Raw genomic sequence first — 13320 nt, forward strand, 5'->3', positions numbered from 1 at the left:
AGTCATCTCTCCAGCCCTCATTACTGTGTTCATAACTGCTAATCACTTGCAGTAAAATAAAACAAAAAATGCCATCTTTATTTAACATGTCCTTGATGAAACTCTTCCCTCTCCAAACCCTGCCCCCTCAGAAAGACTGCCAAAAGTCTAGGCTCCTCCTTGAAAGCTCAAGACCACACCTACAGGGTATTTAAGCCCCTGTTCCTAGACCTGCCATGTGATTTCTCCTCCTCCCTCCCCTGCTTCACCTCTGGGGAGTTGGAAAGATCACCTGAGAGTGCTTAGCTCAATAAACCTGGTCTTTTTAATTCGGCTCGATCTGGCTTATTGCATTGTTGGAAAATCCTACTATTGGGATACCAAAAAAAAAAAACCTATTAGAAACAGTAAAAATAATTAAATCAAATTTCAACCACAGAATACTCCCTAACACTCTCTGATAAAACTTCAAGTAGTCAATAAAATGCAAGCTCGCAGAAGAACAATGATTTCCTCATCATTAGCTGAACTGGATGTCATTTCCATTTTTACCAATTTTTACTGAAACAGACAAACTAGAGTTTTTAAGACTCAAGGACTTGGCAATATTTTCTGAAAAATTAACAAGATAAGCCTTTGTTTGATCTCAAAGAAAATAACTAGCAGTATATATAGCCAATGATATAATTCAACTTTTCAAATGAAAAGAATTTCCAAAAATTTGTATTTGCCACAGTGAACTCAATATTTGTTAATGTGTGAAGATATTTCTCATGAAATTTGTGGCACTATTAACAAAGTGACTTAATATTTTTTTTAGTTTAAGGGGCCAGTGAAAAGGCACTTACTGCTAAGCCTGACCATGGAAGGGGAGAATCAAGTCCTACAAGTTGTCCTCTGACATTCTACACACAAAAATAGATAAATCAATAAATAGACAGACAGACTGACAGACGGACGGACGGACGGATAGATGGTTTTTAAAGGTTTAAAAGGGTAGCAATGTGATTCAATTAGTAGCGTGCTTGCTTAGCATACATGAAGCCCTGGGGTTAGTTCCCAGTATATAACCATGGTATGGGGGCATACATTCAATGCCAACACTCAGGAGGTAAGCAGATCAAAAGTTTAAGGTCATCCTAGGCTACACAGTGATTTCAAGGCCAGCTTGGAAAACATGAGAGTCTGACTTAAAAAGAAAAAAAAAAAAAGGTGGGTGTGGTGACACACACCTTTAATCCCAGCACTTGGGAGGCAGAAGCATGTGGATCTCTGAGTTTGAGGCCAGCCTGGTCTACAGAGAAAGTTCCAGGACAGCCAGGGCTACACGGAGAAACCTTGTCTCAAAAGGCAAAACAAAATAAAAATTAACTTTAAGATCAGGTAATGGCAAGGCACACACATAAACCCAGCACTCAAGAGGCTAAAGTGGGAGGACCGTGAGTTCAAGGCCAGCCTGTGGGGATATGAAGTGAGTTTTGGACTAGCCTGAGCTACATACCAAGACCTTATCTCCAAGACAAATGAACAGAAATAGAAACACACACACACACTCTCTCTCTCTCTCTCTCTCTCTCTCTCTCTCTCTCTCTCTCTCTCACACACACACACACACACACACATTTATTATTGTTTTATATGAATATTTAAACTTTTTCATATTTCTAATGTAATAAATCATAAAGGTCAGAAACTAGTTTTTCTGAGATCTTCAATGATTTCAATATAAAAAGTCTTTAGACCAAAAGTTTGAGAATTTTGTTTTACGGCAATTTTTTTTTTTTAACCCAAGTAGTTTTTGTCTCCCATAGGCACTAGGCATATCTACAGACATTTTTTTCATTGTTACAACTGGGAACTAGTTACCAAAGGGATATAACGAGTAAAGGCTAAGGAGGGGGTGCTCATGTGCACAGAACAGCCCACCTTAACCAAAAGGTATTCAACCCCATGGAAATATTACTAAGTTAAAAGAAAAATATTCTTCAGAATAGTCAATAACATATTAAGAAAATATTCACTTTAATTAAAAAATGTTGCAAAACAATAGAGATGAACTCATTCCAACTTTATTTTAAAAACATATACATAAATCTGGGCAGGGTGATATATATACCTGTAATCCCAGTACTCAGAAACAGAGACAGAAGATCACAAGTTCAAGACCCTGCTTTAGCTACATAGTGAGCTCAAGGCCAGACTAAGCTTCATGAGACCTCATCTAAAATTAAATAAATAAATAACTTGAAAACAGAGCTGGCATGGTGGCACACAAATATATGTGCACCAAGGAGGCTGACACGAAAGAACAGAGGTCAGCCTGAGCTACATAACGAGACCCTGCCCCCAAATGAAGGGCTTACCAGGCACAGTGATGCCCACCTGTAAGCATGTCTTAAGTTGCCTTTTACAGCTTTGATAAAACACTATAACCAGGGCAATTTATGAAACAAAGCATTTAGTCGGGCTTACAGTTTCAGAGGTTCAAGCCCATGATGACAGGGCAAAGAAACAGCAGAGAACTCGCATAACCACAAGGCAGAGAGAGAAGACTCAGAACCACTGAAACCTCAAAGCCTACCCTCAGCGACACACCTCCTCCAACAAGGCAATGCCTCTTTGTTCCCAAACAGGTCCGCCAACTGGGAACCAAATATTCAAATATATGATGAGCCTATGGGGACCATTCTTAGTCAAATCACTACACAGTTCACTCCTAGCACTCAAGAGATGGAGGCAGGAGGATCAGGAGTTTAAGGACAACCTCAGCTACAAATAGAGTCTGAAGCCAGCCTGGGATACATGAGACTCTAGCTAAAAAAAAAAAAAAAAAAAAAAAAAAAAGTACATACACATACCAAAAAAGGCTAAAAATATGTTCCAGATATTAACAATAGTCATCCAAAGTAGAAAGAATTACTTTTCCTTTATGTATTTATTTATGTTCTTATTTATGTTCTTATTTAAGTGTGTTTGTGCATCTGTATGCCACATGTGTGCAGATGCCGGCAGAGGGGACGGTCAGATCCCCTTGAGCTGAAGTTATGGGCAGTTGGAAGCTGCCTGATGTGGGTGCTAGGAACTGAACTCCAGTCTTCTGGAAGAGCAGCAAGTGCTATTAACCACTGAGCCACCTTGCCAGTTAGCCCCCAGAATTACTTTTTTTGCTAGCAAATGTTTGCAAAAATAATAAATGGAAGCTGGGGGTAGGGCTCAGTGAATGAATGCTTGCCTAGCATGCATGAGACAGTGGCTTCAATCCCCCCACTCCCCTACCACACACAAAACAAACAACAAAAACTAAGCAAGCATAGAGAAATGGTACAGCGAGTAGGAACACTTGCACAGAGACCTGATGACCTGAGCTCAATCCCCAGATCCTCCAAGGTGGCAGGAAAGAAGTGACCTCTAAGCATTGTTCTCTGCTCTCCACATGCACATCATGTCTCCTAAGTGTCCACATTCACACATACACACAAAATAAAGTAAAATAAAATAAAAGGCATATAGGTTTAGTCCCAGAACTCAAGAGGCAGCTGGATATTTGTGAGTTCAAGACCAGCCTAGGCTACAAAGTGATACTCTGTCTCAAAACAAACAAAATAAAAATAACAAATGGATGGGAGGATTATCTTATAACTGTCATAGTCTCATAACTATTGTGAATGTCGTATTGAATTATACGACCCAAGTATAGAATTGTTGATATTCAAAAGAACAAAAGCAATTAGAACAGAGCTAGACACTGAAAACAGTTTTTTTCAGTGCTTAAACAGTAAGGATCCATGGAGGAGTAATTAAGACAGTAGCTGCTGCAAATGTAAATATTCCCAGACCACAAGCCAGTGTTCTTTCCAGTCTCAACTCTTCGGATGTAGAAAACTGTAAGTTCTTCTGATTATACCCGACGCTCCACGCACACCTTCTGAGCAGTTATGATTTCATTTCTGTACTTGCCTACACTTTTACAAAACTCTTTGCAAAGGAAAAATTAACACCATAAGCTCTTTATCTTTTCGAACAATTCTAAGACTGAATCAATACAGACCCCACCAGTTACTACCCACCCACCAGTACTTTGGGACTAAACCAAAGCTGCCAAACATCCAATTTCAGTTGTTTTTGCCAGAGGCTGTTACAACAATAAGTAATAAAGTGAGCTATGGAGACGGCTCAGTGGGTAATGTACTTGATGCACAAGCCTGAAGACCTGAGGTCAATCCCTGGAAACCATATAGAGGTGAAAGAAGACAACCAACTCCACAATTGTCCTCTGACCCTGACACACGTTCTGGGACCCACACTCAAATATCAGTCAAATACCTGCACATGCATGCACACGCGTACACACACACACACACACACACACACACACACACACACACACGTGCACGCATGTACAAAGTAACCTTTTTAAAGTATTTTTGTGCAAAGTAACCTTTAAAGTATTTTTACTAAGTCATCAAACTCAGTCAACTTATCTGTCACTAAGAAAGACAATCCTCAGGGGTACCAATTAAGTGGTGTGCTGTGGGATAATCCTTTTGTACACTGTGAAGATGTTTTGCTCTCATTGGTTTAATAAAAAGCCAACTGGCCAATAGCTAGGCAAAAAGAGGTTAAGACTGAGAGAACACTAGGGAAAAGGTCGCCAGCCAGATGCAGAGGAAGCAGGAGATGAACATGCCATACTGAAAAAAGGCAACCACATGGTAGAGTGTAGATAAGAAACATGGATTAAGTTACAAAAGCTAGTTAGTAACAAGCCTAAGCTGTTGGCCAAGCATTTATAGTTAATAAGAAGTCTCTGTGTGGTTATTTGGGGAGCCAGTGATCCCAAAGAAAAACTCCACCTTCAGTAGTAAAGTCAAGTGATACAACCAGAATTTCGATAAAGACTTGAAGAATGGGAATTCAGAATAAAGGAAGCTGTGCAACAAGATTTTGACGGGTATCTAAATTTACAAAAACAAAAACAAAAAACCTCCTCCTGAGCCATGTGTAGTGGCCTATGCCTGTAATCACAGCACTTAGGTAAGAGGATCATAAGTTCAAGGTCATTCTCAGTTACGTAGTAAGTTCAAAGCCTACCCAGGCTGCATGAAACCAGTCTTAAGAATGAAAAACAAATTCCTCTTGAGTAATATCTAGAAAGGAAACAAAGACCTGCCAAAGTAAGAAGTATAGCTCAGCTTAATACTGGAGACTCAGCAGGAGAGAATGCCTAGCTCTACCCTGCAAAATCTCCCCTTATGGGGCACCAGCTTAATAAAAACAACTATGTTTAGGACAATGAAACTGCAGATAGCCTACACTGGCAAAGAAACCCACTCAGAGAGCTTGACACTACTTGAGCATGTCTTTGTTTTTGTTCATTTGTGAGGTTCAGATGAAACAGCAACTGTCACAGCAGTAGGGCCTCCAGACAAGAGCCAGGACTAAGGCCGTGCGTCAGCTCATTCGGTCTTCATCACAACCCATGAGATACTGCTGACCTTCTGACACAGAGGACAAAGGATTTGTCAAAGGCAGTAACTAAGTTAGCAAGAGTGAACAATCTCAGTCTCTTCATAACTATGGATTCCTACCATTTATGTTGGTGGTCCATGTACATGGAATTAACGAAATTGCTATCCCCCTTTATAAAACATTATAACTAAAAACTAAACCTCTCTCCTTAGTCACAACCTTCACTTTGGAACAACATAGCTGCCACTTGAAAAGCTTCTGGAAGTACTTTTCTTTCTTTCATTTTTTAAAGACAAGGTTTCTCTGTGTAACAGTCCTGGCTGTCCTAGAACTCACTTTTGTAGACCGGGTTGGCCTCAAACTCAGAGATCCACCTGCTCCCGAGTACTGGAATTAAAGGTGTGTGCCATCATCACCCAGCTGGAAGTACTTTTCTTAACATTTTAGTCATAAGCACTAGAATGAGGTAATAAATAATCTTACTGTATATAAAACTTAGCACATATGGGCTACTAATCCTCTAGCTCTACAGAGTCCAATACCTCAATGAAGGGGAAATAATATTACAGCAAACTATCACTCCCAAAGAGCAGAAATCCCTTTCTTAAACTGCTACGATTCTGTTTACATAAACCTTTACATTAATAAGATGTAAGAGGGGCCAGAGATATGGCTCAACATTTAAGAACACTAGCTCATCTTCCAGAGGACCTGAGTTCAGTGGCTAGAAGAGGTAACTCTCTCTTCTGGCCTCTGGGCACCAGGCACAAGTGGTGCAGACATACCTGCAGCAAACCACCCATACGCGTTAATATATATTAATATATATAAAGGCAATTTTATAATCCATGTCAGATACACACAGAGCTATTTTCTGATTGGTCTTCCGAATAAATCTCAAAAAAGATGTTCAACTTGGAGGCTACTCATAATCATCCAAACAGTTATGGGTGACTGTGAATAGAGTGCTAGGAACTGAACCTGAGTCTTCTCCAAGAGCAGTCAGTGCTTTTAACCCCTGAGCCACCTCTCCAGCTGTGTAAACCTTACTTTTAGAAGTCTAGTTTAAGCCTTATAATTAGTTTCATATATATATGACACACATATATAATACATATTATATATATTGTATTATTATTCAAGGGATGAGTGTTTGCAAGCAATCCTAATGATATTAATAAGGTTAGAGTACTACATATATATAGGGGATATCCTGGATTTAACCTTTTAGCTATGTAGGGGAACTTTGGTGTAGTTTATGTACCTGTAGTTGTGGGGCTTGAATTTAGGGTTTCAGGCCCACTAGGCAAGTAGTTTACCACTGAACTACATTCCCAGTTCCAGTCTGTACATTCTTCACTACCTCTTCAGTTTTTTCCTTTTTCTTATTGTGTGCCCTTTTATAGGTTTGCTTTAGACTTTGGACACATGAACCTAGGCTGGCCTCCATCTCACTGTGTAGCCAAGGATGGCCTTGAATTTCTGGTCCTCCTGGTTCTACTTGTCAAGTATGAGGATCACAGGTATGAACCACCCTGACTGGTGGTTTATCCTGTGATAAACAGCTTTATCCAGTGCCAGGTTTATGTGGTGCTGGTCACTGAGCCCAGGGCTTCGTGCCTGCTAGGTGAGCCATCTGTTAATGGAACTACATCCGTAACCTCAGCCCGTTCATGCACCGCAATGTCACTGACCATTCGTTATCATCTGTCTTGCAGTTCGGACAATCTACTACCCTTATTTTATGAAGAATGAAGTCATTTACCTAAATCCACACACTCTGTGACTGCTAGGACTTCTACCTTCAAATCACATGTCGGCCTTTCCCAGGTGTTTTCCATATCACATTGCCTCTTCATTTCACAAAGTCAGAAAAACCAGCAACACTTGGAATCCCAGCACTTTGGAGCGAACGCTGAAGGATCCAGAGTTGAAGGCCAGCCTGAGAGAGAGAGATCTCAACAATACTTAAGGGCTGCCAGGCATGGTGATGCACACCTTTAATCCCAATAACTCGGGAGGCAGAGGCAGGTGGATCCTGAGTTAAAGGGCAGCCTGGTCCAAACAATGAGTTCAAGGCCAGTCAAGGCTACATGGTGAGACCCTGTCTCAAAAAAACAAAACAAAACAAAATCCACTAAAGGCTAAGTAAGAATATAGCTCAGTGGTAGAGCACTTGCATCGAATACCCAGAACTTGAGTTCAGTCCTCAGCATGGCAACAAAATAGTCGCAAAACCATACTGTCTGCCCAACTTGCACAGGTCTACTACCAACAGTGTCAGAGCAAATTGGCGGCCATGAGCGACACCATGCAAGCACCAGAAAGTGAAGAAGATCAAGTTTTTATTATGAGATGTTTGCACCCAACATACACGTTGCTTCCTGCAAGTCTCACAACAGCCCTTCAGGGAGGCACTGGTTGTCCCATTCTACAGACCAGGGAAACAACACAGAGAAGCTTAGTAACCTAACTAGGGTCACAGGTTTAAGTAGCCTAGCAATGATTTTAATTACCTGTCATGCCACATACCACAATGCCTCCACGGTAGGTATCATAGTGATACCAGTTTTGTTTCCATGTGGGGTTTTTTTTTTTTTTTTTTTGTCAATGATAAAAAGTAACTTTTTTGATGGAGATAGTCTAATTTTCCTTGAAACCAGTCCTGGTCGCAGCACACACCTACCATCCTAGCACTGGGGAGGTGGAGAGAGGAGGATCAGAAGTTCAAGGAGTATGTGTGTGTGTCCCAGAGTGGGAGAACTGCACACAGAGAGAGCCTTGAACAATCACTCTGTAGATGGACATACAACTATGCATTTTTTAAATACAGGCTCTTGCTAAATTACACCCACACTGGCCACTTCTAGTTTTCCGCTTTAACCTCCCAAGTGGATGGCATTTCGAGTGTGTGTCACCACTGCCAGTTTTCCCAACTTAAAAGTGTCTAAGACTGGAGAGATGCCTCAACGATGAAAAGTACTGGCTGCTCTTCCAGGGGACTGAGGTTCAATTCCTAGTACCACATGGTGGCTCACAACCATTAGTAACACCCATCCGAGGAGCTCCGAGGGCACCAGACATAGACATATGCAGACAAACCGACTATATACATAAGACAAATAAATATTTTAAAAATAAAAAACAAAGTGTCAAATGATTCAAAGCATCACCCATTCTCTCCCTTGCTGTTATAGCAGAACACCTTTTTTTGGTCCCGAGTTCCTCTCCATTACATTTACTATATGCAAGCCTCATTGTGCCCTGGAAGACAGCTGTTAGAACAGGATGTATTCTTAAACAATAACATTTTATATGGCCACAGGAATCACACAAATATATTTGTCCTAGGTCTTAATTCTATCAAATCCTGTGTATTAGTTACGAAAAATGGGTCGGCCCAAACTATTAGCAAATGAAAACAATTAACTAGAGAAAGTCTGATAGAGGTATCACCAAACAAGACACAAAAACCACAAAATGCAGAGAAGAACTCTAATTACCACCCTAGAGTCTGACATCCCACTATACTATTGTGAATGTTATTGTGACTTACTGGGAATAGATGCACCAGCCTCACACTAGTATGTGATCACCCCCTCAGTTGATAATTGTTAATAAGGGACAGGGATGGTGGGGGGGATTTACAAAGGGGAGGGGTTCTCACACCTGGAATCTCATCACCTGTGAGGGGAAGCGGGGGATCAAGGAGTTCACTAGTCATCCTCAGCTACATACCAAGTTCCATGCTAGCCGGGGCTATGTGACCCTGTCTCAAAAAACCAATGGAAAAAAAAAAAAAGCATGTAAATATAACACTTCAAATAGTTTTAAACTTGAGAAGATCACTGAAGGACTTCTCAAGGGAAAACATATTTTTTAATTAGCTTTAACAAGTGACGGTGTATTATGAATCCCCAAGGGGCGTCCTTGTCAAAAGCAAGCAGGAAGAACTCTGTGTTAAAACGCAAGCTGTGTACAAATAACAGAAGGTGAACCGCTTTTAACAAAAACTTGTGTTCTGGGAATAAATACCTGAGTCAAACCGGAAGGGTCAATAGAACTGAATGCTGGAAGGACTACGAGCAAGGGCAGGAGTAGATTAACACACACACACACACCAGGAAGAACAGGGATAGAAGGAGTGCTGGGAGAGGGCAGGCCGGCTGGAACCCAGGAAGTACTGACTGATGGAGAAGGATGAACTCAGGACTAGAAAAGGAAACAAATACCTAAAACCAGGGCCTGCCCCTATGCAACCAGTCCTTCTCTGCAGTATAAACTGAAGGTAAGAGCCTGGCACCACAGCTCACACCTACAACCCTAGCACTCTGGAGGCTGAGGTCCCTGGGGCCCGCAAGAACTTCAATGAGAGTTCCACAATAGCCTGGGAGAGGTGTGAGGCCCTGGCTCCTAAAAACAGAAAAAGGAATAAAGCAATATAAACTCAGCACTTAGGAGGTAAAGGTAGCAGGGTTAGGAGTTCAATGCCATCCTCAGTGGCATACGGAGTTCAGACCCTCCTGAACTATACAGACTCACTCACAAGCAAAAATTAACAAGAAATGAAGCGGCCAAGACTAGAGATAATGGGGTTATCTCTACGATATAGAGGATACAGAGAAAGGCATGGGCGACCTAGCAAGACCCTGACTCCAACACAACAAAAGATCCTCAAGGTAAGGCTCACAAAATAATGCTGGGAGTACATACAGCTCCGTGGCCCTTCTGGTGCTTTTAAAAATGTAGTAACTATTACTTCTCTGCCATTTGACTAGGATTAAGTGTAAAATGCACAGGACAGTGATGGAGCTACTCTTTAATCCCAGCACTCAGGAGGCAGAGGCAAGCAGATCACTGAGTTTAAGGCCAACCTGGTTTACTGATGAGTTCCAGAGCAGCCAGGGCTGTTACACAGAGAAACCCTGTCTCGAAAAACAAAACAAAAAGGTGTAAAATGCATTAACTTTGACTGGGATAACTTTATGGTATGTATATTATATTTCTATATCTAAAGTGAGTTAAGCTGGGGCTATGTGTGATCGGTTATGATTAATTAGCTCATTCTAAGAGTATCCTCCGAGTCCCTCATTCCATAGGCAAACTGTCTGGGAGCCTCTCTGCTGTAAAGCATTAGTCTCAGGAGAGAGTTGTATTACTAACACAGAAACAGCCTTTAAAGAAGGGGTCTTTCTCCATTTTTGTACTTGAAACTTATTAGATAAAATTCTACGCCGCGGTGTGTGGAAGGAAGGTTTTTTTAATGATGGGTCTGCTTTGAAGTGGTGTATCAGGTTTCTTGGAGTGGGGTGGAGTGGGGTGTCATCTAGGGTCCAAACTCTATGCAAGGAGAATATGATCTAGTGTGAAAAGATGCGGTCAGCTCTGGAGAAATCCCTGGTTTATCGTGAAATAATCACAGACCTCTCATCTCTGCTACCCACACACTGGACCAGACTCATGGTGTCACTTCCGCCGGTTACTTGCAAAGACAGATGCTTTGCCTTAAACGCTCAAGTTTCTGGAGAGCTGGCCCACTGACGCGAATTAGAAAGCCCTTCGGGGAGCAGCCACCTGGGTGAAGTTAAGCGCCACGTCTAGTGCCGGGCTCCCCCCTTCTACCCTCCCAGCGCAGGAAAAAGAGCGGAGGAAGGCGGAGAGCGGGAACGCCCGAGCTGGTCTAGGCCCTTCGCAGCAGCAGCAGCAGTCGGGTTTCTGGGAGCCGCCCCTTCCCCGGCGACAGCCCAGCCCCACCCGCCCTCGCTCGCTCGGGGCCGCGACCCCAGGGAGGAGCGGGCGGCGGCGGCCGGCGGCCCCGACCACGGCCGGCGACCCCGACCACGGCGTACGCAGGCGCCGCCGCCGCCGCCGCCGCCGCCGCTCAGCCCGGGCCTCCCCGGGAGCAATAGGCTATCGATTCAGCTGCCTGTCGCTAGGAGCCCCGGGAGAGCAAGGCCTACATCGCCCGGCCGGAGCCCCGGCCTCGATTGCACCACTTTCCCCACCCCAGCGGGAGGAGGGGGGGGGGGACCCTGGAGGCAAGTAGGCCTAGATAAACCGGGGGGGGGGGGGGAGAGGGAACGGGGGGGGGGGAGGAGAGGGAACGGGGGGGGGGGGGGACGGGGCGAGCAGCCCTGCGTCCAGGAGCCTCGGGTTGAATGGGGGGGTGCTGGGGCCCGCCTCCCGCCAGCCAGCCCCTCGGGGGGTCGTCCCGAACCCCGGCCCCTGGAGCAGCAGCAGCTCCAAGTTCAGGCTGGGGTGTCCCTCCGTCTCCAGAGCCCTCGCCACTCTCGGAACCATAATAAAAACAAGACGCGGAAGAGGCTACACCACTGCCAGAAGGGAGAGGGGACTGGGCCCTAAGAGAGCCCGGGGGAGGGGACGCCTCTCAGCTGCCCGTCACCACCCGCCCCGACCCCGCTGGCCCCTCCGTGTCCCTCCCTGTCACCGCCGGCCTCAGGCTCCGACGCCCCCCGCCCTTTTTTTTTTTTTTTTTTTTTATTCCCGAGACACCGAGGACCGGGGCTCGAGCTTCCCTTGGCCTCCGGCGCGCCTCGGCCTCTCCCCACGGCCATCTCCCCCCCCCCCCGGTGCCCCCCGCACCTTTTAAACTACGCAGAGGAAGAGTTTGCCATCCAACTTAAGTCAAGCCGTAACCTCGCCCCCCTCCCCGACCCACACTCGTGGGGCAGGCATCTGGAGGGACCACTTTGCACTTGGGATAAAGCGCGTTAAGGACCTGTCAACCATTTTAGGTGGTTTTTTATATATATATATATATATATATATATATACAAGACATCCTCTCCTTCCCCCTCCTTCCTTCTCTCCCCCTCCCTCCCTCCCTCCCTCCCTCCCCCTGCCATGGTATTAATTTCACACCAAATCTTCCCACCGCTGGAGAGGGGTTGAGCAGGGCGGGGGTGGGGACTCGGGGGGGGGGCAGCAGGAGGGTGGCAGGGAAGGGGCAAAGGGGGGGGGCAGCTGGAAGGGGGACCGGGAGGCGCGGGGAGGAGAAGGAAGGGGGGTTGATTTACCTGAGACCAGCCACTGGCCTCCATTGTTGGAGAATTCAATGGCATTGACACAGCCGAAGTGGCCGAGCAGGTCCTTCTTGTAGAGGTTTCTGCAGCCCCGCAGGCGTCTCCTCTGAAAGTCCTGAGTGAGCAGGGGGTCCCCATGCAAGCCCCGCTGGGACAAGAAGCCCACCACTGACCTCATGCTGCCCCCCAGGCCAGCTCTCCTCTTCATGCTGGAACCGCCGCCGCCGCCGCCGCCGCCGCCGCCGCTGCCGCTGCTGCTCGCGCCGCCGCCGCCCCTCCCTCGGCCGCACGCCCGGCCGCCGCTCCCCTCCCGGCCCTCCCCGCGCGCGCGGCGAGCCCGAGCCTCCTTTAACCAGCCATGGCAGACGGAGCGAGGTGTGCAGACGGGCGGCGGCGGCGGCGGCGGCGGCGGCGTTCGCGGCTTCCTCACGGTCGCGTCCCTCCCTCCCTCCCTCCCCTTCCCCCCTAGGCTCCGCCTTCTCCGCCTCCTCCAGCAGCTGATCTCTTCCTCCCCCCCCCCCCCCCACTCCACCACCACCACCACCACCACCACCCCCCAGCCGCGGTCGCGCTTCCGCGGTGCGGGGCCCTTCCGCCGGCCGCCGGGCCGGAGAACGCGGGCGCCGGCCGCCCCTCCCCCGCGGACGGCTGCCGGGCGACGGCGGGCGGGCGGCGGCTGCTGCCCGCGCCGAACCGCGGTTGGCGCTGGACGGCGGCCCCGGGGCCCCCCGGCGCGCCGCACTCTTGTGAAGTTGGACACGCGTAACAATCAGAGTGGCAGCCGGGCTGCGGCGGGCTCCCCCGTCCTCCGCCTGCCGGAGGGGCAGCG

General features: G+C 46.4%; 1 protein-coding gene across 2 annotated transcripts in view; it reads right to left on the reverse strand.

The window, feature by feature from the left end:
* Positions 1-12770, reverse strand: part of Dcaf5 (DDB1 and CUL4 associated factor 5) — a 101296-nt gene extending 88526 nt beyond the window's left edge. The window contains exon 1 of one of the 2 annotated variants that reach the window (XM_059279658.1): positions 12665-12770. Coding sequence is in view for 1 of the 2 variants with exons in the window: in XM_059279657.1 (XP_059135640.1) it covers positions 12486-12699 (214 nt within the window). In the remaining variant the exon portion in view is untranslated. Of the gene's footprint in view, positions 1-12485 lie in introns of both variants that reach the window. The other variant, XM_059279657.1, reaches the window with a different exon arrangement.
* Between the last annotated feature and the right edge of the window lie 550 nt (positions 12771-13320).

This window comes from Peromyscus eremicus, chromosome 14 (genome assembly GCF_949786415.1).
Source record: "Peromyscus eremicus chromosome 14, PerEre_H2_v1, whole genome shotgun sequence".
Classification (NCBI taxonomy): domain Eukaryota; kingdom Metazoa; phylum Chordata; class Mammalia; order Rodentia; family Cricetidae; genus Peromyscus; species Peromyscus eremicus.